General features: G+C 39.4%; 2 protein-coding genes across 12 annotated transcripts in view; one reads left to right on the top strand and one right to left on the bottom strand.

Moving 5' to 3' along the window:
* The window catches only part of STARD3NL (STARD3 N-terminal like), a 44,960-nt gene extending 29,919 nt beyond the window's left edge, over window positions 1-15,041 (top strand). For 6 of the 7 annotated variants that reach the window (XM_053609633.1, XM_053609637.1, XM_053609634.1 and 3 more), the window contains 7 exons: window positions 1,718-1,795; window positions 2,378-2,455; window positions 4,620-4,673; window positions 4,781-4,898; window positions 6,803-6,898; window positions 13,193-13,265; window positions 14,304-14,768. In XM_053609633.1, coding sequence (XP_053465608.1) covers window positions 1,718-1,795; window positions 2,378-2,455; window positions 4,620-4,673; window positions 4,781-4,898; window positions 6,803-6,898; window positions 13,193-13,248 — 480 coding nt within the window. In that variant the 3' untranslated portion in view covers window positions 13,249-13,265; window positions 14,304-14,768. Of the gene's footprint in view, window positions 1-1,717; window positions 1,796-2,377; window positions 2,456-4,619; window positions 4,674-4,780; window positions 4,899-6,802; window positions 6,899-13,192; window positions 13,266-14,303 lie in introns of all 7 variants that reach the window. The other variant, XM_053609632.1, reaches the window with a different exon arrangement.
* Window positions 15,042-19,044: 4,003 nt separating this feature from the next.
* Window positions 19,045-27,697, bottom strand: part of LOC128598883 (T-cell receptor gamma chain C region C10.5) — a 60,077-nt gene continuing 51,424 nt past the window's right edge. For 3 of the 5 annotated variants that reach the window (XM_053609726.1, XM_053553381.1, XM_053553382.1), the window contains one exon: window positions 24,089-24,409. In XM_053609726.1, coding sequence (XP_053465701.1) covers window positions 24,221-24,397 — 177 coding nt within the window. In that variant the 5' untranslated portion in view covers window positions 24,398-24,409 and the 3' untranslated portion in view covers window positions 24,089-24,220. Of the gene's footprint in view, window positions 19,605-21,859; window positions 21,896-24,082; window positions 24,410-27,697 lie in introns of those variants that run through there. The other 2 variants (XM_053609725.1, XM_053609724.1) reach the window with 1 other exon arrangement.

Below are 27,697 nucleotides of genomic sequence, written 5' to 3'. Positions count from 1 at the left end.
GTATACACATTTTAAGAAAGGAAAAAAATTACATTGCATCTGTAATACTCAAATCTACAATTATAAGAGGTGCTCAAGGTACTTGTATTCATCTTTTGTTTTTGGTGTATATATTGCATATTTGCATATTATAATTTTAATACAGTGTTTTCCTTTTTTTTTTTTTTGATACTCAGTCTCACTTTATCACCCATAGTACAGGGCCATGGCATCACAGCTCACAGCAACCTCAAATTCTTGCGCTTAAGTGATCCTCTTGCCTCAGCCTCCTGAGTAGCTGGGACTACAGGCGCCCCCACAACACCTGGCTATTTTGTTGTTGTTGATGTTGTCATTGTTTGGCAGGCCCTGGCTGGTTCGAGCTACAGGCACCAAGCCCATGTTTTCTTTTCTTAAAACGTGTGTACCTTTTTTTGGCACCCTCTGTCTATTAGAAATGTGACCACTTCTCTTCATTTCTACTGTTAGCAGCTCAACCAAGCCCACGTCATCACTCATCCAAACTGCCACACTCCATTCCTGGCTGCTTTGCCTGGTCCACGCTTGCCCTCCGATTCATTCTCCTCGTAGTAGCCAGAGTAACGTATGAAAAACATAAGTTAGATTTTGTCACCTGAGAGGTGTTTCAAGGGGAGAAATACAAGACTCATTGATAGGCTGATTTTATCATGCCAGTATCCAAAGGTGACTCTGAGGTTTCTAAAGATGAAACCTAGAAGGAGCAGTACCAGAAAGATCCATGACTGGGAAGGGATTTTGTGTGAAACTAAAGATAGTTATTTAAAGACAGCTTGGGCTAGCGACAGAAATTTTGAAATAAGGATTCAGAGCACAAATTAGGGCTAGAACTATAAATCTTAGGTATTTCTATTTAAAGGCAACACAAAATTGGGGTCTTTCAGAGTGTGCAGATAACCAGAGAGAAGCTCTTTCTAGGAACTATGTATTGTAAAACTCTATGGGCAGCTTTGACTCCTGTTCTCAGGAATGGAAGCAGGAGGTCTCTGTGTGATAGAGAACCCCGGTTTGCCTCTTGAAATAATTGTTCTTTTAATATTAAGGATTATGGTAAGTTAGTCTGGAGAGACACAGTGATGAGACTAGATGATTAATGGGTTTTTAATAATTGCTTCTTTTGCTCCTCCGTTTTCAGTTATTTGTAAAGGTTTACAGCCAAGTAGGTCTATAGCCAATCTGTGCTGATTACACAAAAATTCAGGCCTCTTCAGGGGGTTTACGGTACAAAATAATATATATGATAGGCTTTTATTCACAGAGCAAAGACAAAATGAAAAAATATCTAAACCAAGAATACCTTTTTGTTGTGGCAATTTTATTCTAATTTGAACCCCTCACAGATGCTCCTTATTAATTTTGTTTCCCCTTATCCAGGCCTCTGGTTAATTACTTGCCATTTCTATTACCGTTTTTCAGAACCTCTGCATTTGTTCGTGAGGACTATGCTCCAAATAGGGAACTTGAATTTACTGTTGCTGGTCACGCTGGCTCTGGTCAGGCTAATCTAAGGCCCGTGCAGTCGCAGAGTCCTGCTCACCAGCTGTGTTGGCTGCCTCTTCTATTACAATCTTGAGGATTCTTCCACATTTTAACATACCTGGGTTCTGAGAGATAAGCAAAAACATATATTGGCAACCTGCTCTAGCTTTGTTCTCACACGCACGCCGTGCCTGGTCTTTGTCTCTTCCTCTCCTCCCAGGTGAACGGAGGTATTGAGAACACGCTGGAGAAGGAGGTGGCGCAGTACGACTACTACTCTTCCTATTTTGATATATTTGTAAGTATTTTTTGTTTACATTTTATTTCAGATATGATGAAATAAAACCAAAAGGCAAATTTTCTCTAAATAGATGTCAAATTCTGTGCTATTTTCTCCCTCCCTTGAACATTGGCACCATATTTCCCTTTTCTTTAGTCCCCTGCCCATTCAGTGCATTTCTCTCTCTCTTTCACTAACAAATTGCCTGTTTATTTCAAGAAGATAAGGTTAAGGATAGCTGAGCGAGGGCAGAGGGCAACACAAGGAGCCATTCCCATGTCTTGGTGAAGAACCTTAATTCTTTCATGTGCCTGAAATAGAGCTTGAGCACTGCAAGGAAAATTCACCTGCTTATGTAACAGCATAATGAAAATGCCATCCGTTGTCTGGTGATAATTGGAAATTAATGTGGAACCTTATTTGGTATTACATTAAATTCTTGAGCAGGGATTCCCAAATGCTGGTCTATGGACCACTGCTTTTCTGTGACAATCTCTAGTTAAATCGAAATAATGGAGATTGACAAATTTTTCACAGAGCTAAATTACTTTATTTATTTAGATAAATATTTTAAATCTCTCTATTGTCTTTTTTTCGTAGCTTTTGGCAGTTTTTCGGTTTAAAGTGTTAATACTTGCATATGCTGTATGCAGACTGCGCCATTGGTGGGCAGTAGCGGTGAGTACGCCCTGGATAAGTGGGTCATCTCTAGTGCAGGTGGCAAAGGCCAGGCCTGAGCTGGGAGAAGAAGCGGTTCTAATCTGGGTGGATTCACTAGCTTTTCCTGAGTCCTCTTCCTTTGCATTTGAGTAGCTTTAACACTGCTGGGCTCCTTCCTAGTGTTAATGAGTAACCAGCTTTGTCTCTATGGATGTTGAGCCAAAGAGGAATCTAGAGACCTTACAGTAGTTATTGACCAAGCACCAACCCACCCTCTACCTCATTTTGCAAGTAAGCGATGACAGCACTCCCTCTGTCATAGAGATATTTTGAAGATTTCTTGTTTGGTTGAAATTGCTTAGTGATTTTTTTTTTTTTTCATGATTTCGCCTCTGCTTATTTCGATAATTGCCTTCCCCTGTGCTTTCTTTACCCTCCCTCCAATCTTGGAGGAGACGACTTCTGTCTCCTTTCTGTTGTTGCCTTCAGCTCCTGGAGAGCCATGACTCATCTGCTTACTCGGTACCTACTCAGTAAATATCTAGAGCAGGTGTCCTCAAACTGCGGCCCACGGGCCACATGAAGCGGTGTGAATTGTATTTGTTCCCGTTTTGTTTTTTACTTCCAAATAAGATATGTGCAGTGTGCATAGGAATTTGTTCATAGTTTTTTTTTTTTTTTTAACTATAGTCCAGTCCTCCAACGGTCTGAGGGACAGTGAATTGACCCCGTTTAAAAAGTTTGAGGATGCCTGATCTAGAGAGTGAAAAAAGAATTACAATTCTGCCTGAATTCTTTTTTTCATTTCCACAGACTTTTGAATACTCACCTTTTTAAAAAAACTCTACTAGGTCAGTTACATGGGGAAGAAAATGTTGAGTTTCTCACACTGGAGAGAGTGGCTCAAGAATAACCTGCAGTCCTGTGATTAGAGGGTGAGACCTTAGTCTGTGGGAATGGAGCTGCGCTGCTCCCGTGCGTCCACCAGGGGGCCACATCTGTCTGGGCCATCTCTCGTTTCACAAATGTGGGCTGACTTTTTTTTTGTCACGCTTGACTCTTTCCTGAATATTCTTTTGCATGTATAACAATAGCTATGATGATTGTACCTTCCCATTTTTCTACAAAAGTCCCCATTTGGGGCAGTTTTTTCAACTACTTGGTTATCTGTCCTTACAGCATTGTTTCATGATTTTTTGTTTCTTTGGTTGAAGGATTTTCAAAGTACCTTTTTAAAGAGTATTTTATTGTAATAATAATATTATTTTATGGTAGTCTCACCAAGCAGCTACCAGAAAGGTGACATCATTACCAGCATCTGAATTTCTTTTCTACCAGGACTCCTGATAGTTCTTGTTTTTGTAAGACCATTTGTTTTAGGAAAGTGGCTGACATGGATATTCCAGGAGAGTTACAAAAAAGTTATCTTCAGTATCTGCTTTCAGATTGTCAGTAGATCTGACTTAGCAAATCCATGTTACTGTTTCTGATTCTTATTTTTCAAAACATTTGCAGAGAGAGTCTAGAAGTTGAAAGCAGGAATGTCAGCTGGTATCTCAAGAGCACTTAGTATGAGCCTAAAGTTAATTAATGTCAGAATGTGAGAGGCCTCCTCTCCCAAGAGTGGCACTCTGGCTGGGGTGTGTAAGTGTGTAACTCTTTTAATATTTATGGAGCAAGATTCTTGATGTTCCTCAGCCTCCTCCATTCCATCAGTCAAGCAACTGTTGGCATTCATTTTGGTCAGGATTCGCCATGCTGAAAATATTAGTTGGAGGAAGGAGTGACAAGGCTGGGATGCTGTGGAGTCACAGTCCTTAGGAAGAGCCCTGCCTATGTAGTTCACTGGTCTCTTCTTGTATATGGTTATACAGGCTTTGGATATTGTAACTTCTGGTAGCTAAAACAAAGTTTTCCAACACTTTAGTCTATCAGAATATGGTAGAAGGAAAACCTCAAAAGCATTCATTTAAAGGATTGTGTGCGACCCAGAAGCCCCTTTTACCCCTGTGTGGGAAGAGGGGATGGAGCTAGAGACAGGATGACGTAGGAAGGGGCTAGGCCAGGCACAGGTGTTTGGGGCATTGCAGGCTTCTGGCTCACACAGGTGGCATGTGTGAGAAAGGTGCCTTTACAGTGTGAAATGTCTGATTTGAATGGTGCTGGATTATGTGTCTTGCAGTTGACAACAGCAGTGACCAGTGCCTTTTTATTAGCAAAAGTGATCCTTTCAAAGGTATGACCTACCACTTTTTCTGTGTAATTACCATCTGCATGACTAAGCCTCATTTCTGAGTTCATAGTAACTTCATTTCTTTGTCCCGGTCTCATCCGTTCTTCTAGCTGTTCTCACAAGGGGCTTTTGGCTATGTGCTACCCATCATTTCATTCATCCTTGCCTGGATTGAGACATGGTTCCTGGACTTCAAAGTGTTACCTCAAGAAGCAGAAGAAGAAAACAGTAAGTTCCTCTCAAAGTCAGCCCCCTAAGTCTGTCTGGGTACCAAGCTGGAAGAGACGCTGATGTCTCGATGTGAGTGGAGCTGTAGATGAGTAGAATTCGACAGCTATGGTGTGTCCATTGTTTAGTGGTTACATGAGGAATCCAGAAAGGGTTGGTGGGTGAAGGGTGGTAGTAGAATGTGGCTCCTCTCTCCAGCTATTAAGCCAGGGTTCCACTGGAAGAAAATGTGAACACCGGTGAAAAGAAATTCAAGCAACAACAAAAAATAACCAACTCTTCTTTCTCCCCAGACAGGTTGGCCGTTTTTCCCTATTAATAATATTGAGAGAACATTGGAAATTTTGTACAGATAAACAGAACTGCACTGGTTAGGGAGAGAGAAAATTGAACCAAATTTAAGGGAGTGGAGGCAGCGATTCTAAATTTATGTCAGTGATCTCCAAAGTCTCACATTACTACTATCCACAAAGCAAGTGGTGGCTTTGGATGAGCTGTAATTGGAACAGTTAAATTCCTAGCATGGGTTAATGGTGAAATTCAGAAGAGGAAGTCAGCAAACCTTCTCAGCTTTCACCATCCTCTGAGTAGCCGAGTGGTGCTAGCGTGGTGCTAGCATGGTGTACTCCTGAGTTCTGCCAAAGCTGCATAATCTCGCTGGGTAATTTTCAGTATGCCAGGATATTAACCAGGAGGGCCAAACGATTGATTGAGCTTTGTGGTTAATTTTTCCCCACACGATGTCCTAATGGAAGCCCACGTGCCTCATCCACCCTTCTTGGAAATGAAGTAGCCTGAGTTCATTTTAGACACCTATGCCCTTTCTAGACATCATGTATTTATGCCTCTGTCAATCATCTGGATCAGTTTGCCCTGCCCTATAGAAAAAGGATCTTACATTAAGTGTGTTGTAAGTTTAGAAAAATGCAATTGGCTTGGTTTTAGCAAATCTCACAGAAATTTATAAGAAAGAGCTATAGCTCAAGTAGATTTTAAAAAATGTCACTCAGACCAAGATGTGTCTTCTGTCCTGTGCCCCCTGAGTTGTGGAGAAGGGAGAAGTCAAACTAAAGGAAGTATTACTTTATTGCCCATAAATGTCAAACAGAACACTGTTGAAAACATATCTACTGTTAATATGACTGGGACTTGAATGGTTATGTGATTAAACACAATTCAGAATAACTTAATAAAGCAGAACACAAAATTAATGAAAACTTTAGAAATGGCGTTTGTTTTCCTGACCAGCAGCATGTGTTATACAAGGACCTGGCCAGAAGAACCCGTGTTGATGGCCATCATGTGTCCTTATTCTGAGCTATCCACATCATGCTTTCTTTTCTTTGTTTTTTATACATTTCTTTTCTTTGTAGACCTTTTTATCATATGCATATTTGTCATCTTAAGGGTTCTTTATATGCTTTTAAAAGGCCATCCCTGTATGACACTTCCCATCTGGCCTTACAGCTCGTAGACCATTGGTACAAGCTGACTGGGCTTTTTTGTTTTACTTTGTGTTTTGCTTTTGATGCTGTTTTTGATTTTTACAAGGAAGTAGGTATTTCCCAGGGAAAGAAGCTGTGATTCTGAGTTAAAGAATCCATGAGTGGGTGGCGCCGGCCCCATATGCCGGAGGTGGCAGCTTCAAACCCAGCCCCGGCCAAAAACTGCAAAAAAAAAAAAAAAAGAATCCCATGAGTAACACAGTGCAGTTTTTTAAACTACTCTGTCTTTAGAATATTATTTCATGGTTTATTAGTAATACCTTTATTTTCTGGTTGAAAGTTTTTCAAAGTGCCTCTTTTTCTGAGTGTATTATGATAATGATAACACCATTTTATGTTGCCAAGAAGCTACCAAAAAGGTAACATCATCACCAACATTTTAATTTTTTTCTTTTGCAGGACTCCGGATAGTTCAGGATGCTTCAGAGAGGGCTGCACTTATACCCGGTGGCCTTTCTGATGGTCAGTTTTATTCCCCCCCGGAATCTGAAGCAGGTAAAAATTTTGATAATCATTTGCATTTTTGTCTGTTATTCCAGTGCCGTGCCCTCCCTCCCTCTCTACCCACTCTGTTCTCAATATCCCTAGCAAACATTTAAGGTACCAGGCTTTACGGATATGACAATGAGTAACATGCAGCCCTATGCCAGACACAGAGATGTAAAATTGATGTAATGAAGGGGTGATTAGATGCTGTGGTTTGTGATCTGCATCTTAGCAGACAGACAAATACAGGGAAGGGTCTCAGTGCTTCTTTATTAGTTTTCATCCTAAACCAACCTTCTCCAGGTATGAGAATGGTGGCAGCCTACCTACTGCCCAACTCAGAAATCATAGCCCCAGCCTCAACAAGGGCTCTCCCCCCACTTTTCTTATGGTCCTATCTCATTATTCACAAAGTTGTTTCCATTCTCCTTCCTTTATTTCAACCTCCATTATCTCATTCAAATTATGCTACTTCCTATCAGGTCCAGCCTCAATTCAGTATTTCCTGATGCAGTTTCTATGACAGCTCTGTCTCCTGGCCTCCAGTTTTTCTTTACACTAACCAGCCACTAAAGAGCTCCGTTAAAAATAACAATTCCACTTAAAAACAAAGAAACAAGGAACCAGATTTAAAAGTGAGCAAAGCTCTTTAATAAACATTTCTCCGAAGAAGACATGTAAATGGCCAGTAAGCACAATGGAAAGACGCTTAAGATCATTTGTTATTAGGATCATGCAAATGAAAATCACAAGGAAGTAATACTTCATACCCATTAGGTGACTGTAATTAAAAAACAAACAAAAAAAAAAAAGAAAGAAAGTTTTGGTGAGAAAATGGTGAAATTGGACCCCTGTGCATTGCAGGTGGTTATGTAAAATGCTGTGTTTCCTTAAAAAAATTAATTACATGACTCGACAGTTCTACTTCTGGGTATATGCCCCAAAGAAATGAAAGCAGGAACTTGACTAGGTATGTGGATGTCCATGCTTATCGCAGAATTATTCTTAATAACCAAACAGGGGAAGCACCTCAAATTGCCATCAACAGATGAATATACAAGGTGTGGGATATTCATCCAGTGGAAGAAGGTGCAGCTTTGAAAGGAATGTGGTTCTGACACATACTGTGACATGGTCGTCTCTGAACCTTGAACACATTATGCTGGGTGAAATAAACCAGACTTGAAACTACAACTATGGTGTGACTCAACTTGTATGACGTACCAAGAGAAATCAAATTCAGAGACAGAAAGGAGAACGGGGAATTTCAGGGACTGGGGACGTTCTGAAGATGAGTGGTGATGACGGCTGCACAATAGTGTGGATGAACTTAATGCCACTGGGTGGTATGCTTAAAACTCATTTAGATGGGCCGGGTACAGCTGCTCACACCTCTAATCCTAGCACTCTGGGAGAGCGAGGTGGGAGGGTCACTTGAAGTCAGGAGTTCAAGACTAGCCTGAGCAAGAGTGAAACCTCCATCTCTTAAAAAAAAAAAAAAAAAATTAGCCGGAGGTAGTGTGCAAACATGTAGTTCCCAGCTACTTGGGAGACTCAGGCAGGAGAATCACTAGAGCCCAGGAGTTTAAAGTTGCATTGAGCTATGATGATGCCACTGCACTTTATCCAGGGTGACAGAGTAACACTCTGTCTCAAAAAAAAAGGTTAAAATGGTAAATTTTATGTTAAATATATTTTGCCACGGTAAAAGACGATGCTTAAAACGTTGCTAACACTTTTATAAGTGCCTGATGCTGTTCTGAGGACCCTACTAATATTAGTTAATTTACTATTCATATCTACTCTTTGATATAAAACTCTTAATGTCCCTAATGCAGAGATGAGCAAACTGAGAACTGAAATAATTTTTTCAATATCACACATATAATAAGTAGTGGAACTAGGATTTTGAGTTGGGCTCCCATGCTGGAGTCCGTACTCTTAACTACTAAAGTAATGGTCTTTGAGTATTCACGAAAATGCCGAATAGATCTTGTCAGTCCCCTGCTCAAAGCCTCCCGTGGCATAAAGGATTAAGAATTCATAGATCCTTAGTCTGGCAGAAAGTGGTCGGCTGTGAGTCCTCTTCCCCAGCTGTCCAGGCTCTGGTCTTGTTACCGCCTTTTTGTGTTCTGCTGACCCAGACTCTACAAGCCATCGTGCACCTTGCTGTTTTCTTTTCTGAATGTTATCTTCTCTGGCTTCCACCCACCCATCCTACCCGCCCAGTCACTCCTGCGGTCTCAGTAGGGTGTCCTCTGCGTGTTCTTTGGGACTTCTCCCACAGCCTGTCACCTTGTCTGCTTTGTCCTCAGTGCTGCTGGGGCTGTTTCCACCACTGAGATGTAAACTTGAGCTGGAGACTTATCTGTTACTGTATCCCCAACATAAGCATAGTCAATATTATAAACACATACCGTAATAAAATAGATTGCAGGTGAAGAGAGCCATGTGAGTGATCAAAAGCACACCAGTGTGAACTATCGGCGTACTAGAGAAACTCCAGGGAACTTGATATTCTGGACTATTCGTGTCTCACAGCAGTGTAAAAATACAAAACCAGTACCAGGTGAAACTTAGATGTGGTTAGCAGAAAATCTGTTTCTAATCTAGTTCCTAACTCTACACTAGAATTAAGTGTTAAAATTGTGATTACCTCATTATTAGGATTATTTTATTCAGATGTTTATGTCACAGGACTCATGTTTTTAAAAGTTCAAATTAGAATTTAGATGCATACTTCTCTCCTAACAGAGAAGTAGATTGTTTCTAGCTCTCGGGTATTAGCTTTCTGTAAGACTAATACAGTTTCTTTTTTAGCTAATTATTTTTATAACACTAATGAAATATCTCAATACTAATGTATTTTTTTAATTAGTTCATAACAGGATGATAATAACAGACCCTTAAGCTTCCCTGTTCCAGTTGCCTTCATTTTCTGCCTGTAACTTTTACCACCCCCCAGTGGTGCTCTGGGGTATAACCATTTCATTGAATTTTGAAGTGAAAGAATAAAAACACTTTTCACTGACCACTGCATAGCTGCTTTGTCTAAGAGAAAATGCAGAACAGAGAAGGACTGTTCCAAGTGACTTGCTTTATTGTATTGTATTTTCATTGTATTGTATTTTCATTGACAGAATGCTCAATTTAGGAAAGAATTAAAACTTAAAACTGTTACTGGAATTAAGACTAGTCTATAGCAACAATTTCTCATGCCAGTAGCTAAAAGTTCAGGATTCTTTCAGTAGCTCAGGTTATAAGCTGTCGTTGCCCCGACATAGCACTGACTGCCCCTGAAGACAGGAGGGCATCCGACTTGCCCTTTTTGTCTTTTTTTTTCTTCGACACCTAATACGCATTAGACTTACAGCTGTTACAGGAGTGGTGCATATTAGGTTTATACCTGTTGAAGGAGTGAATGAAAAGAAGAGAGAAAGAAATTGGGAGGCACTGTAAATAAAACGGTTACTAGCATTTGTCTTTGTAAAGGAGCTGCTTGAATTTTAGCATCACAGAGATTTGGGAAATGAGCACATTTTAGCACATGCCTTTTTAGAGGATACAGAGCTAGTTTATTTGCAGCCTTACTTGTTGATCTGACCACATCCTGCGTCCCTGCGTGTTAAATGGAAAGGATGAGGAAGCAGAGCCCCTCTCAGATGACTGAGTTGAAGTTATTGTGGTCTGAGAGCATAAATGAACCATTTGTGATGCTGAGGTAATTCTTCATTAAATTCTACCTTAAAGCCTGCCAAGAGCGACCGCACAGCCTGGTTTTCCTGCAGCAGCCTTGCCTTATTCCTGTTGCATCATGAGATTATTGTTAGAGCCCCTGTGTCTCTCAGAAGTGTTCTTGTTTAGGTGATCAAGTATATTATCATCCTATGTATAGTAAATAGATTTGAAATACAACTTTTTAACCTTTTAATTAAAATATTGAAAAATACTAAAAAGTCATTGCCAGGGATGCTGAATAAGATTCACTTTTGGGCATTGCCTGTGGCTCAAAGGGGTAGGGCGCCGGCCCCATATGCCAGAGGTGGTGGGTTCAAACTCAGCCCCGGCCAAAAACTGCAAAAAAAAAAAAAAGATTCACTTTTTTTGATAGCTTGATTGAGGTCTAATTTGCATACCATAAAACTCATCCATTATGAATGTACAATCACATGATTTTCAGTAAGTTCATAGTTTTTCAGCCAAAACCAAAATATAATTTTAAAACATTTTTTCACTTGAAAAACTTACCTCATGCCCATTTATAGTTAATCCCTGCTTGTGTATCTAGTCCTCAGTAACTACTGGTCTGCTTTATATCTTGATAAATTTACCTTTTATGGACATTTAATATAAGTATAGTTATATGATAACATACTTTTTTTGCAACCAGCTGCTTTTGCTTCACATAGGGGTTTTGAGGACTAAGCATATTGTAGCATCCACCCGTAATTTGTTCTTTTTTATTATTAGTTATTCATCACATGTTCCGTCACATGGACACACACTTTTGCTTATCTAGTAACAAGTTGATGGACATTTGGATTGTTTCTAGCTTTCGGGTATTATGCGTTATTCAGCTATAAACATTCACTCACATGTCTTTGTGTGGACATTATTTTAATTTCTCTTGATTGTAAGAGAGGATTTGCAAGTTGCTGTTTAACTTTTTAAAAGATTGCTAAACTGTTCTTCAAAGTGGCCGTACGGGTTTACATTCCCTCCAACAATATGCAGTAGTGGCTGCTTGCCCAAGGGTTCACTTTTCATGGTTTCAGTTACCTGCGGTCTGAAAATGTTAAGTGGAAAATTCCAGAAATAAATAATCCATATGTTGTAAATTGTATGCCATTCTGAGTACTGCGATACGTTCTCTCACTGTCTTCCTTTGTCCCACAAGGAACATTGGGACACCCATCGCTCTACACATGACCCATTAGTCACTTAGCAGCTGCCCAGGTGATCACATCAGCTGCTGTGATACTGCAGTGCTGCTTGTGTTCAAATAACACTTACGTTACTTAACAATGAAAGATTAAAAGGCGCTGGCTGGCAATTCAGATAGGCCAAAGAGAAGCCATAAAGTGCTTCCTTTTAGTGAAAAGATGAAAGTTCTCGACTCAAAAAAAAAAAAAAATCGTATGCTGAACTTTATACAGTACGATAAGCTTTATCACAGCTGTGTGTACATAGGAAAAAACAGAATGATACAGGGTTCACTGCTGCCTGAGGTGGTTTCAGGCGTCCACCTCAGGTCTTGGAACGTATCCTCCACAGTAAAGGGAGAACTACTCAAAACATTTTCCTGACTTTTTTTCCCCTTTTCCCTCCTTCTCAGATTCCCATTACGTACATGTTGGTATGCTTGATGTTATCTGACAGGTCTCTGAGTGCTATTCAATTTTTTTTTCGTCTTTTTCTGTTTTTCAGATTGGATAATTTCTATCAGTTTATAAGTTTGTGGATTCTTTTTTCTGCCATCTTGAATATTTTCTTGATACCCCTCTAGTGACAAAGTCATGCTTACTATAAACATAATTTTAATTAGATGAAACATATTTTAAGCAAATAATTATATTTAATCCTTCCTCTATTCTCATTTAGGTTTCTTTTCTAACTTTTAGACAGAAAATCTCCATAATGAATAACAAGTCTTATTTACTCAGAGTGGAATGATTGGGTCACATGTAGGAATAATAACGTTCATGAGAGAGTGATGGGGAACAGTCAGACCGCGGACACCGGCAGCAGTTGTAGGGTGACCGTTGGCACCACCCTTAGCACTGTGGAGCTCCCTCAATCACCTGGTGCAGCAATTTTTAAAAATACCTAGAGTCGCGGCGCCTGTGGCTCAGTCGGTAAGGCGCCGGCCCCATATACCGAGGGTGGCAGGTTCAAACCCAGCCCCGGCTGAACTGCAACCAAAAACAAAAACAAAAACAAAAATACCTAGAGTCAATTATTTGTACCAAAGTACAACATTATCTGCACTTAAAAAATATATTCATGCCTGTCAACAAAGAGGTAGAGGAGGGTAGCCATTGACAATAATTCTTGGTCTGTGTATTTTTTTTGGTGCACAAGTGAAAGGCGTTTGGATAGGTTAGCACAAGTAATAGATTACTTAAAAGTTTTCCTCCTATGAGAAATAAAGACTCTAAAATAGCAGTTTATTAACCTAAATCTCTTGAGGATTTAGCACCTGTTAATCTTTATTTCAAAATTTTATGCGTATATATTATAATTTTAATGAAATAGTTCATTACTTTGGGAGTGAAATACTTCTTACTCTTCCCACCTATGTAGGATCTGAAGAGGCTGAAGAAAAACAAGACAGTGAAAAACCACTTTTAGAACTCTGAGTACTACTTTTGTTAAAGTAAGTGATTGAAATGAAACTGTAACAACTGTAGTGAAGTGTGGAGCATTTTCTTTGAATAGATTAAAAGCAAAATTCAAAGAATTAAAGTGTAATATATTGCTGTATTTGTCTTATTTACAGGATTTTTTCAATTATTTTATTAATGTAAAATATCTTAACATTTTCTGTGTAGGTAGTATAAATTTGTAAATTTTGAAAAAATGCCTCACAGTCTCACATTTCTAAAGAATAAAGGTAAATTCGTGTTCGTTTATTTAACCAGACCGTCTCTGCCAGACATCGTTTAATGGCAAGTAGCACCCTAGTGTGGCAGGAACAGAGCAGTCCTGTGAGATGCAGGTGCTGTTGCCTCTTCTGTTTACACCTGAGACCACAGAGCCACAGGCTGGGTAACTTGTCCAAGGTCGCACGGCTAAAATGAGCAGAGCCAGGCCTCCAACCTCCTCAGTCTGGTACCAGGGCCCGGCCCAGCCCTGCAGGATGTCTCTGAGGGTTTTGGAGCTTCTGAGATGGAATCTGCTGTGCACACGGAGCAGTGGGTCACTCAAAGTGCTTCAGGGCGGGACATGCTGTGAAATCCCTTTAAATCATCAAAGAAAACCATTCCAGCTTCACAAACACAAGGCGCATAAACATAATTTGTAGTAGTAGCATCTCTGCCTAATTATATAACTGCAGAAGGAAGAAGGATCTGACGGGCTGTAATTCCTTGGGAAGCCGGGACAGAGGCTGACAGGGGGCAGAGGCAGCTGAGGTCACGGCTCATGGAGCCCTGAGCCTGCCCCAGCAGCGCCCAACATACCTCAGCCCGACAACACTGCAGATTTGAGGCAACAACATGAGCCTGCCAGTAGCTGACCATTTGCTGAGGTGTGTTAAGATATATTCCAGCGTGGCCACATGCCTGGTAGTTGATGTGCCACCATCAAAGGCCCTCTTCAGTTCACAGGCTCTGTTATAAAATGTACGACAAGTGTAGCATTTTGCTTTTTAACACTATTTCTGAAATATTTTTCTATTCTGTCTTTTTCTCAGTGTGAAAAACTCTCAAAGAAAGTCATCTGAGGAACAAATGACTGGCCCTGGGGGTCTTTCTATTGGAAGTTGCGATGGTGACATCCCCTGCTGGCGTTACTGAATAATAAAGTACTTATTTATTGTGATACCTCACAGACATTGTACCATACCCCCACATACTTAGTTGCCTGCCTTGGCTGGTAAGGTCATGTCATGATCCATCCTCCATGTGGTGAGACTGATGTGTTAATGAATAGGTGAAGAAAGTCCTGTGCTATAATCCTAATCAAAAGACTTCTTAATATATTGAAGTAACAGTTTTTTAGTGTGCACAATACCTTTTTATTTTGATTTTGTAGAATGGAATTATTTTGTTTTGTGCCTCAGATTCATTTTGTATTTCTTTTTTAATACCCTACATTTCCCTTGTGTTTTTTAACTCATGAACATGTGTTCTTTGTACAATTTTAAAATGTAATAAAACCAACATATTAAAATGTTTACTTTTGTGTGTCTATGTTGCATTCCGTATTTGGCCTAAACTAGTAGAATTACAAAAGGAGAACAAGGCAGGCTTATAAAAACATGTAAAGTGACACCAGACGTTTGTATCATTTTTATCATCAAATCGTGTTTTCTCTGAGATTGTTCTGAAATGTTCCAAGTATTTCTATTTTGAACCCACAAAATTACTGAAGTTGTTGCTGTCATTTATTTTTCATGTTTAGCCAATTTAGATTAAAATGAACTAAGTTACATTGTGAGCTACTTTTTCAAACATGACTGTTTGCTTTATTGATTCATAGGAAGTCAACATGTGTATTAATTTTGTGTCATCATTCATTGTATCATTTAAGAAAAATTTAATTGCCTGTGGCAGTCACGCTGGTATGCATAGAAACTTTTTGTGCAGATCTAATCACCTTCATCACTGCTTGTTTTAAGAGTTGGATCTCAGTAATGCAATGGGGTGGCAGTGGGGGCAGGGAGGGAGACTCACTGGGAGGCTGGGGTGCAGCCAGGAGAGACTTATCATGGTAGACAGACAAAGGGTGAGGAAAACCTCCAAGCTCTGCCCTTGGGACTAAAACGTTAGGCACTCAGTGGTGGTTTATCAGTGAGAGCCTCCTGTCTCAGGCGTGGAGGTGCACACACACCAGCCCCACAGACGGGGCCTCAGCTGGACATGGGGTGTCGATTTCACCTGGAAAGAGCTCTCCCCTGACATGCTGAGTTGGTCCAGTAGGATGTGGGCCCTCCCCAAAGGAAGCCGGGCTCACAGTTAGCTCTGTCGCACAGACCAGGGGAAGGAGTGAAAACATTTGAATATGCCATGAAGTTGGACTGAGAGAGCCCAAGGGATCATCTCAGCAAAGGGGCTGCACTTCCCTCTGGGCTTGATGGATTCAGCCAGGGCCTGGCACCCACTCAGTACCATACTTAGGTGGGCTAAAGGTGAGACATTTGCTCTTTATGCTCACATCGTGGACCACCCCTCCCTCAGCCACTCACTTACCTGATATTTAGATTATCTTGCTCAGGATTAAAATGTCATGACATTCAGTTACACAGTAGGACTCAGGCCTCTGTTTCCTTGGGTCCCTGTGGTGAGGGACCCATCACTGTTGGCCCACATCTCTGATCTACCATGCTAATACGTTCACATACATAGGTGTTGGGGTCACCCTGTTTACACAGCAGAAATCAAAAGGAGCCAGCATCTATAAATCAAATACCGCAGAAAAGCACAGACACTTGGTGGGATGTCAGGGATCACCCTCAAAGCTGCAAGATGTCCTTTGCTCCTCAGGACAATGTTAATGGGAGTGGACCCGACAGTCCTGGGCATCCCCAGTTCACACAGTAGCTAATGAACTTAGTATCAAATGCCGGGAGCACACCCACCCGCAGCATGCAGAGTGTGTTTGATTGCAACCTCTATGTGTAAAGATAGATTCTTTCCATTAGCTGTGGCCTTTTGAAAGCAAATAAACTTGGTTGTGGTTTAACTGTCCCTATTTTCTCTTGTGACAGCTTACCCACTGCCTGCATAGCCCCAACCAGTAGGGGTCGGTTTGACTTTGAGCATTTCCATGAATCAACCGCATTTGATAGAGCAGGTAAACAGAAGGAGCCTGAGAAAAAAAAACCCCACCAGCCACACCAGCACCCTCCTGCCACCACCTCCAGCATCACTGTGCTCCCCCTCACTGCCCAAGTTCAAGGCAGCCCAGGCTGACTAGAGGAAGAAGGCGCTGAGAAGTCTGAGAGCACAGGAGACTTTGCCTGGGACCCCGCCAGTGATACCAGCCCTCAGAGTTCTTAGGGAGTCACGTTTCCTTCCTCTGCTTCTGTGCCTTCCCTCTGCAGAAACACACAGCCCTAAGTAGGGGCCAGGTATTTGCCCTAAGGAGGTCTGACCCATCGCTGTTGGCCCACATCTCTGATCTACCATACTAATAGATTCATATACTCATGAGAATCAAAGAGTAGATCTAAATTAATCTTTCATAAGTCTGATAGATCTTATTTTCAAATACGCACTTTTACTCGGTTTCCAGAAGAACCTTTTTCTCAGAAACTTAAGCGAACTGTAAATGAACAAAAAGGACTTTCCCAATGTTAAATGAGACCTTGTTAATTCTAATATATAAAAGTTTTTTGTTTTTAAGAGGATTCATTAGAGAAAATAGAAAAATACATAATCAAATATTTTCCACCCACCTGTTATACATTGAACATTTTGTTTTATATCTTTGCAGAAATACACCGACGCCCATACAAATGATGGTCCTGCTTATGTTATTCAATACAAAAAATGGCCAAAGGCTATGAATAAATATTTCACAGAAAAAATATAAATAGACTTTAAACATAAAAAGATGTCTGTATTCACTCAGAGAAAAGCCAATTAAAACTACAATGAGACACTAGTTTTGCCTCTTAGTAATAAAAAAAAGACTTTTGGCAGCACACCCACATACAACAGGGGCAACCAGCAAAAACGGGGCTAGCTCCACACAGAGAAAGTTGGCAATACCTAGCAAAATCAACAAAGCACATGTTCATATGACATAAAACATTTATTTCAAGATTGTTTAGAACATCAAAAGATTGAAAGTAAGTTAAAGAATTTGAGTATTTTCACCCGTGAACTATTTCATAGCTATTTCAATGTCCCTATCTACCTGCTGACATAAAAAGAACTCTCAGACCTATAAGTGAAAGAAGAGCAGAGCAATGTCTATTGTACCTTATCTGTATAAGAAAGAGAAATGAATATACTATAAGCATCGGAGTGTATATTGATATGTATGTCCATTCATATTCACATAAATAAAAATGAGAGTGTAATTGAAATGTATAAAGCTCAAATATATCTAGCCTTTTAAGGATCATACTATATGTGTTAAGTTTCAACACCACATCCTGGTTATTTTCTATTTCTTTAAAGAATCTACACTTTTGAAAGATGCATATTCATCTGCATATGACATCCTTTATTTTACTATTTTCTGCTTGAGCATTTGGGTTAATTTGGGGCTATTTGAAATAGTGCTATTGTGAGCAAATCTCTCTGCACATAAATCTTAGTTACATGCTGTTTGTTTCCCTAGGAAATTGATGGATGACATAGTACGAGCACTTTCCTAGTGAAATGTGTTCCCCACATGAGTGGGGAACGCTGTGTGCCAGCTCCTCACACTACAGAGGGAAGCTCAAGCCCTGCCTCTGTCACTTGCTGGCCTCAAGCCTGGCTGCGCATTAGAATGGCTGAAGGGTCTTTATCAAAGTCCCCATGTCTGGCCTGTGATAAAGGCTCCCACAGGACAGCCTGAAGTCACCCAGACTCTAGGACTAACCCGGAGGTTAACATTGTGCATACTTTTCAGCCTCTCTGACACATGGTTTTCCTATCAGTGAAATAAGTGTGAAGCCTGCAAGTGAGGTTGATCAGAGCTTTAGACAGAAAGAATGCAAACTGCCTAGAATTCCTGACCCTCGCTAAGTGTCACTACATGATATTATTCAAACAAAACAGAAAAAGCAAACAAAGAAAAATCACCCCACAAAACATGATGGGAACACTCAGGTTCTCCCTTATTACTCCACTTTTCTAATTGGCCATCCTGCAGGACCTGCATTAACACGAAGCGGGGAACCGGGAGACCAAAAGCCTTGAAAGAAATGAAGTGTATGAGGGAAGGAATGTAAAACAGTGGAGAAAATGCATAACTGGGGGAATTTCAAGAACTGTTGTGTTGAACTTTCTCTTTTTTATAGTTGACAAGTATGTGTGCATATGTATTAGTTGAGCCATGTATTGGGAACTTCAGCTCTATAATGACAATTGAGACATGAGTGTCCTATGTGGAATTGCACAAATCTTGCCTAATTTTTCTTTTGCACGCCTGAGGATGCAGCCTGTGGATCTGGTATTTCCTTCATCTGGCCATGCTCCGAGGACTTTACTCACAGAGTGTCCTGTCACCATTGGGATGTCCTAACCAAATGAATCTGAATCTCATGATTTTCAAAGGAAAATAAACTGGGCTACTTCAGTTTGGCTGTGGGTCCTCTTAGAGACAGAGCCCCAAGGAAAACCATAACCCCTATCTCAGGGGGAGAACTAGAAATGTGGTATGAAACCATTATCACAACCAACACATCGTTCCATAGCCCCATAGCTATGTTGTTTCTTATTTTGGACTTTCATTTGATTTCATCGAATTAAAGTGCACACAGACAAAAGTGGACTTTGTGTAAATTTATTGCGCCTATAATGAAAAACAAAGCACAGTATTCAAGTAGCAAAGAAAGCAGCTTCAGGGAGTGTAAATGGAAGGATTTCAGCAGTGATCTGGCTGCAGGGCACCGAGGGGTGAGGCTGGAACCTGCGTGCCGTCTACACTGAGGCTGCCATGACCTGGGTTGGCGGGAGGTGCTGGTGTCGACTGTGGGGAGAGTGGAGCTAAAGGCTGCCCTGGGAGCTCACTGTGGTTACGGGATGAAGTTTCCTGTTTCCCACAAGTTTGAAAAATGACAGTACCAGACTGACATTATATGGGAACTGAAGTAGCCCAAACGCAGAAAGCAAGCCCAGCTGAATCCTCAGCAGATGCTTTGGGGGCCAATACACAGTGAAGGGAAGATGACCCCTCTGTGCCACCGTCTGTCAGGGGCTCTTCCCCGGGCAGCAGACGCCTGTCCTTCTGATCACACAGAAGGCGGCGGCCGCAGAGTAGACCACGCTCTTGACCAGCAGGAGGAGGTAAGTGTAGCACGCAGAGTTGCTTGTGAGCTGCAGCCGCAGCATGTCTAGGAGAAGACAGTGAATTAGTTTCACCTGTTCTTGGCAGCCGAGACAGAGTAATGGGGCGCGGGGGGTCCCAGGGTATTAATTTCTGATGATATACGCTGCAGCGATATCCCACCACCACCAAAATCTAAAAGTCAACGTCCACCAACACCAAGAGCAAGACAACTAATCATCCTTCAGCTTGGAGCTGATTCACACCCTCTGCTGAGTTCACACAGAACACTCCTAAATGTCAAACAGTAAGGTGACATGTTTTTAAATTTTGTTTAGCTTTTCTTTTTTTTAATGTTTTGTCTTTATTAAATCATAACTGTGTACATGGATGCATTTATGGGATTCAGTGTACTGATTTGATACACAATGTGAAATGCTTACATTGAACTGATTAACACATCCGTCACAATTATACTCTTAATAGTTTTGAAATGTCACATTAGGTGAGGTCCCCCCCAAATGCCCTCTCTCCTTCCCCCTCCCCTCTTCTAAGGTGACATTTCAAATGAATAAGTCCAATTGTTAATAAAAGAATTTGCGGTAACTAAGTTTTAGAATTTCTTTAGGTTCTTCGCCCCCTGTATGTCTCTAAATAATAACAACAGAAAATAATACTCGCTAACCACTAACTAGAATCAAACACTATTCCGAGATCTGTAGATGCACAGCTTTAATCTCAGTTAATATTTATAACAACCTGTGAGAGACAGACAGACATGATGTTCATTCCCATGTGCAAAGAAGGAAGCTGAGGATAGTGAAGAAGTAATCTGCCTGATGACGTACAGTGAGCAAATGCCAGAGCCCGGACTCCAACCCCAGTTACCTATTCTTAGCTACTCTGGAATTGCGAGTTCAATGAACACCCCAAACATCAAAATGTTAAGCATAAAGATGAAATTGCTTTGCTGATACAGAAGCATCTGAGCCATTACCCACTGTATACGCAAAGTGAACTCCAGGAAGGGTACAAGCCAAGAAAAGTTTGTGGTGGTTACAGCAAAATGGGTAGAAGGTTTCAGTGAAGAGAGTGTTTTAAAAAATGGAAGAAAGTGGTAAATCCAAATTATCTGAACAGTTTAGTGGTTGTCCTTCCTAAATGTCTTTCATTGTGGCTACAATATTATTATTTGGTAATTGCGCTTGATATCCTTTGAAGTTTTGTAAGAAATAGGTGATGTCGAGGAGAAAGTAAAGGTTATTCAATGAGCCACAAGGCTGAGTGTCTTCCTGTGGAAATTTTCATTTCACACGCTGTGTTATCATAGAATCAGAACTCCAGAAACATTCAGTCTTGGCATGGAAAGATATCTCAAAAAGTGTTGTGCACGTAACTCCCTGCATTTGGTCAGGTTAGTGTTACTGGTGCCCCACCTTGCCTAGTGTGATGGCTGAAGGGAGAAAGGGCCAGAAATGAGCATGTGTTCTGTGCCTGAGAGATAGGTGCCCTGTGTTAGACCTTTCACATCTGTGCCCTTTCTCTTCAGTAACTGTGAGTTTGGTGTAATTATTCTCAGTTGGAAGATGAGGAAAGCATTACTCACAAAATGTAAGTCATTTATCCATAATCAGGTGACTAATCACCAAAGATCTAGGGCCAATTCTGGTCTGTGGGCTCTGAAGCCCATGCACCTCCCCACCCCCACATTATAACCATGGTGTCTCAGGGCCCTGGCTTTGGAATTTCTTGTTATTTGACTATAGCGTAGAGAAAGAACAGAGAATTTAATAAGTGTGTAAGTCATGTTTCTGATTTGAAACCCCAGATCTAGCTGTGTGACATGTGTAAGGGACTTAAATAATTTTAGTTCACTGTCCTGATCTGTAAAAAGGGAGAAAAAAAATATTGTACCACCTCATAGGCATATTACTAGGATAACACAAGACAATTCATGCAGAACACAGTCCATGTATAAAAAGCACTTAAGTCAGTAAGTACTAGCTCATATTATTAGCTACTAAGAAGGACCAAAGATGACCAAAAAAAAAAAAAAAAAAAAATCTAGAAGCAAGTTGCTATCATGCTTTCCTTGGACATTAGTGGTAAAATAGTGACCCAAAATAAACGAAATATCATATTTTAGAGCATATCACTGTCCCCTCTACTTTATAGTCATAATTAATATGCCTCCTAGGATATGATGGACTAATTTAAAACATCCTCTTCAGTCTACTCTGCAACATCCAGCCATTCTGATATTTCAAGCCAGAAAATTCAAAAGTTAAGATGATCAAGAGGAAAAAAAACATAAAAACTTACCATGTTCATCTTTCCCACAAGGAGTGGTGGTGATAGCTAGAAGAAATGAGAGCAAGTAATAGTCAATTATTCATCCCCATTATTTGTCAGGATGTGTGTGTATAAATATATATGTTAAATGTCAACAGAGACACAGGCAGACATGCCTTAAAAATATGAGCCCACAATTCCAGAAATAATTGGTCCGGTTCTATGTTGTACCGTAGCTGTAATTCATATGCTATGTCTCTGCACATGAAGATGTTGAAGCTCATGAAAGGGACATGTTTTCTTTTGCATCACAACTGGAGGAAAACACCCAAGAGCATCTGGTTTTCCTTCTGTATGCACAGCTCCTAGCACAGGGCCTGCCCCAGCTGCGTTTTCAATGAATACTTGCTCAGTGGAAAAACAGAACAAATATGAGCTTTACCATTCAGCACACGCTGCTGACATGAAGCGTTGCTACCAAAAAGGACTTGTTCAATCCTGGAATCCACCACAGAATCCTACATGTTTGAAGGAGTCTGGGGCAAGGAGAGTTCTTGTCTGAGCAGAGGAAAACAGCCAGACCGTACAAATCAGGCACATCCCCACATCCCCACTTTGTGCACATGTTTCCAGACATAACAGCAACAATATGAATATGAGTTTATACCTGCTGAGTGATCATTACTGTACCAGGCACTATGTCGAATGTTTCCTGTGCAATATCTACCTTATGCCCAATAACACTTAGGTGAGTTGTATGGTGGATGGCCCCATGTTACCAATGAAAGAGGAGCTTTAAAGACTGTGGGTGACTCTCCACAGGTACTACCAGTGAATGGCAGAGCCAGTGTTCAAAGAGTAGTTGCGAGGGATTAAAAATTAGTGGCTCAAAGGAGCAAGGCGCCGGCCCCATATGCCGGAGGTGGTGGGTTCCCACCCAGCCCCGGCCAAAAACCGCAAAAAAAAAAAAAAAAAAAAAGAATTAGGACATTTGGGAAGAACATTGTAAAAATAATCCATAGAATTAAATTGAAAATTAATTACAGAGAGCCAATATAATTGCACCATCCTATACTGAAAAAAAAATCTCTTCTAGTATCTTAATTGTTCTCAGAACATGGCCTGTTTTATTATAGGAGTCTGGCATTTCAGTGTTATTTTTTTCTGGGAATAGTTTTTGAATAAAATCTGAGGTGTAAGTTGAATTTATCTATGATATTAAAAAAACACATATAAATGCAATGTATTTTAAAGCATAAGACAACAGTCTTCATGGTTTTTTGTTTGTTTGTTTGTTCTTTTTATGCTAGATGTGTTCTCCATGTGATTATGATTCTGGTATGCAATTTCATTCACGCAACACTCAACAAGATCTTTTTTGTGTGTATGTAGTGTGTATACTTTAAAAAATGTATTTAAGGTATGGGTTTTTGGTAAATCTTAAGAATGAAAAAGTTAGTAGAGTCATGTCTGTATGTTCAAATATCTTCAAGAACTGACTTTAATGGGTCTCAATTTTTTCCTTTTCCTCTCGGTAACTGTATTCAAAGATAAATGAAAATCACTTATTCCCACGAATAGATTGAGGTAAAAGAAAAAAAAAATAAAGTAACAGGTTCATTAAGGAGAATGAAAGCGTGTTTGTGCACGTTAGCCACAGCAGTCCTTAATTATGAAAATTTACCTTACGGTGCTACAAAATAAAAATCGGGGAAACCCAAGGTCGTAAAACTGCGGCAACCAAAGTTATCCTATTTTTGCATGAGCTATGCTCTGGCTTCTTCAGGTGAACACAATTTTGTCTGTTATGAACTCATTGTCTGTAGGTTAAACTTTATATATAGCAAGATTGAAGCGAGTGACTTTGCTTGCCTGATAGAACATTCCTGAAAGACATGTAATTGTTCTTATTTCCCATAAAGTCAACTCATCAAAAACAGAACTATTTTTGAGTACTTATCATGTCTTAGTTTGCTTGGTGCTTTCATGTATGTTGTTTCATTTAATACATGTAACACTCCTAAAAAATCACATAAATTTAATATTTTAGATGATCCGACTGAGGCCTGAAATTTTTAAGTAAATATTCATTTTAACGCGACAGGGAAATAGCAGGACATTTATGTTGTTGTTAAATGTAACACCATTTACAAAAAATTTATATTTGTTTGTCGTTGACACTGATGGTAAACGTGGGGGGTTTCCTTTCCCATAAGTCTTCTGGGAGGTGCGTTTCTATTCACGCACACATACCTGTCTTTATTGGAGGAAAGAGAATCTCGTGATCAGCTCCTGTATAACTCTCGTGTTTGACGACACACAGGTGTTCTCTCTGCAGTGACTTTTCAGGCACAGTCAGCCAGCTAAATTTCATGTATCTGTCACCAGTCTTCATGGTATCGCCCTGCTGGGATTCCAGAATCTTATCGCCATTCTTTTCTTTCCAATATACCTTAATAACATCAGGGAAAAAATTCTCAAGAAGACAAAGATAGGTCCCAGCATTATGAAGATGTGTTTCAGCAAGTGAAGGAAGAAAAATAGTGGGCTTGGGGAAAACATCCTCATCAACGTTTTGATCTGTGAGGGAGAAATGGAATACCAAATAATAAGGATTATTAGAAAAATACACACTTTCCATGCTTTGGAACAACTTTGTTCCTAACAATAGGAAGAAAAGTCTCTTTGAATTAGCACCCTCCACGTCCTTTCATCTACAATAGATTGCACAGATATTATTGTGCTTATTTTATAGATGTGAAAATCAGAAAAATCAGTGACCTGCCAAAAGTGAAAGCCCACAAGCGTCAGATACTGGACTCAATCCCGGCCTTTGTTCATTCCACACCTGCTGTGATGGAGTCTGATTTTTATGCCTCATACCAAGGCTTCCAACATCCATGAACACACTTATTTGTTCAAATCTCTTTTGGTTCATTATAGTGGACTATGCACTTAAGGTGGAAGCGGGGAGAGGGTAGACCAGGTAACTTTAAAGATCTCTCTACAGATGAGAATCTGCTCCCATCTAAAGTACTTTCTTTCCCATCCTTTGTAACTTAAGTTCTTTTTTTTTTTTTTTTTTTGCCAATAACACACATTCTCATGTTCTGCAGTTCTGCGTAACCCCACTTTTTATTTAACTGATTCTGGGATGCATATTTATAGTCCCTATAAACTAATGTAAGGAGGAAGCTTTTCATTTTTATTTACAGCACAGTTGCTTGTTTTAATAGAAGTCTACTTCCATGTGTAGTTACGATCTATCAAGTTGACTGTGGAGCTTCACATGTGTGTCCCATGACCAGCTCTGAAGTCTGTGGAGTTCTCCTAGTGAATTTCTAACTTGATATAACATCTCACTCTCACATCTGCGTCACTCCAGGTTTGGGGATGGAGCAGTATTGGAAGCTACACTTCCAAATGATTCATGATGTCTTGAATTTAGAAGCAAAATAATAATTTTCCAAAACTTCTATTAAAAACTATATTTATTATTTTCAGAATTGCTTGTGTTAATCTTTTCAAATAATACACTTATGAAAATTTTGATTTGCCTCAGAAAATGTTCACAGAAAGTGCCATGTATTTTAGAATTTCATTTGAAGCTTACGCAAGACTAAGAACACACCAGGGTATGTCTCTTATATTTGCTTTAATATAAATTTACAGCATAAGTGAGGTATTTATGTATATCCGTATGTCCGTATTTTAACTCTCAGTGTTTGTCCCCGAACTCGTTATCGACCCTATATTGTATTTAACTGTTTTGGAGTTCCATTATTCTCTTATCTTAACCTGATGAATGAAGTTTATATGTAATAGTGCAATGTTACAAGTTAAGGCTCCAGAGTCCCTTTATAAATTCCCCTATTTTACAAAGACACAGCCCTTGGATCTGGAATCTTAATTGATTGTACCTTTACTTTTAATCCAATATCTGAAATTACAAATGTTTAAACTCCTTCTAATTTGATTTCCAGTTGAAGCTCAAATGCTTTGGGCTAATTTGAAGTTAGTTTAATAATACAAGAGGTAATTTCTTAAGAAAAGAAGAATTGAATTTCTCATTTGAGAAGAAAAGAAAAAAATTCTTGATGGTTTAATGTGTGTATAGCAAAGCTTCTGGTTTTTATACAAAATCAGTAAACATATACAGTAATATTAATTACTGGTACATGCTTTAAATATAATTAGGTCATATGTTTAATTTCATATATTTTGCTTTTAGGGTATATAGTGTTTTATTACAGTGGCAAGAGAGTATATATTTCTTCAACCACATACTTTGTTCTGATTTAAATAGTGTGTCTAAAAAATAAGATTAATTTTTCAATTGTACATTACATTTATGTAACTTTAGTCTCTAGCCAATATATTAACAAATACAACTTTCATCTTAGTAACTTGTGTTTCTTTTGGGGAATACTTTTGATCTGTTGTACTTATAACAAAGAAATGGATAATCAAATAATAAATGTGGAAATCTCCTGGGCAGTACCACAGCATTCAATGCCTCTTGTCCTTTTCCCTTAGCTAGAATCTTTGTTTTGTTTTTTCCAGTATGAAATAAATCTAAACTTTCATAACTTTCTCAATCTAGTAGTTGACTAAGCATTAAATAACATACTTGTTTAAATATGGCTAATGCCTATATTCTGGACCATTACATTACATAATTTTTTTAAACACTACTTTTAAAATATGCTTATTAGAAATGTTTTTCATGGTTAAAATTTTCTTCATGATGGGTAGAATGACAATTACTCTACTTGGATAATGGATAGAATTCATCTATTTTATTTATTTAAGAATATAAACCTCTCCAGTTTATTTATGTACATTTATTTGCATAATAAAATAGTGGATTTGAGTTAAAGTGCTTAAGTTGTTTTGATTTTTTTTATTAAAAGGAGGCAGTATGAATTCCATATAATTTTACCAAATATGAACTATATTTTCTCAATTGAAAACATATTTTCAATCTACATATGGGTATTTATGTGTGTCATTTTTTTCATCAAATAAATAGATGTAGCTATTTAATTTTTAAACATGTATTATAGTTTCCAATGTATTTAATTGATTTTATACATTGACCATTTTCTGTATGAATTTAAACTTTTTTCCTGATGAATGTGACCAGAAGCCTAAATTTATTAACTATAAATTTTAGAATCAATAAATTTTGGTGTTAGAGATAGTATCAATTAAGACAAAGGATTAAGATTTAAACCGCATAGAGCAACAAAAATAAAAAGTAAAAACATTAATGTAACTTTTCCTGTAATGAAAAAGTCTACTAAAGAGCAAGAAATACAGACGCTACATGGCATTTTTTTGTTGTTGTTGCTGTGGAGATGGGTTACTGCTGGTAGCCATGCTGGTCTTGAACTCCTGGCCTCAAGTCATACTCCCACTGCTGGCTCCCAAAGTGCTGGACTCTAAGAGTGAGCCATCATACCCAGCCTAAATTCTTTTTTTTTTTTTTTTTGTATGTGAGTAGATGTTAAGATAACCTTCCATCTGAGCAGGCAGAAATACATCTGAATCCTCTGGAGAATTTCTGCTCTGTAAATGTAACTGGTTGAGACCATCTCTCTAACCTGGATATCTGATACAATTCTCACCTTACATTTGATTCTGGAGAACATTTTTGGGGCACCTACTATATGCTGAATAATATGGCACCTTATTCACACTATCTCATTCAATTCTCATACAACCCTGCTGGATTCACACTGTTTTCCCATTTTATACTTTAGAAAACTGAGGCCAGAGAATAATCAACCAAGTTAACTAAGCAGCAAGTGCTGGAGCCAGAGTAACAGGTCTGCCTGACTCCATCACTCAGACTATTTCACAACA

This window comes from Nycticebus coucang, chromosome 11 (genome assembly GCF_027406575.1).
Source record: "Nycticebus coucang isolate mNycCou1 chromosome 11, mNycCou1.pri, whole genome shotgun sequence".
In the NCBI taxonomy this organism is placed as follows: Eukaryota; Metazoa; Chordata; class Mammalia; order Primates; family Lorisidae; genus Nycticebus; species Nycticebus coucang.
Note: the sequence above shows the minus strand (reverse complement) of the source record. Positions and strands in the feature narration are given on the sequence as shown.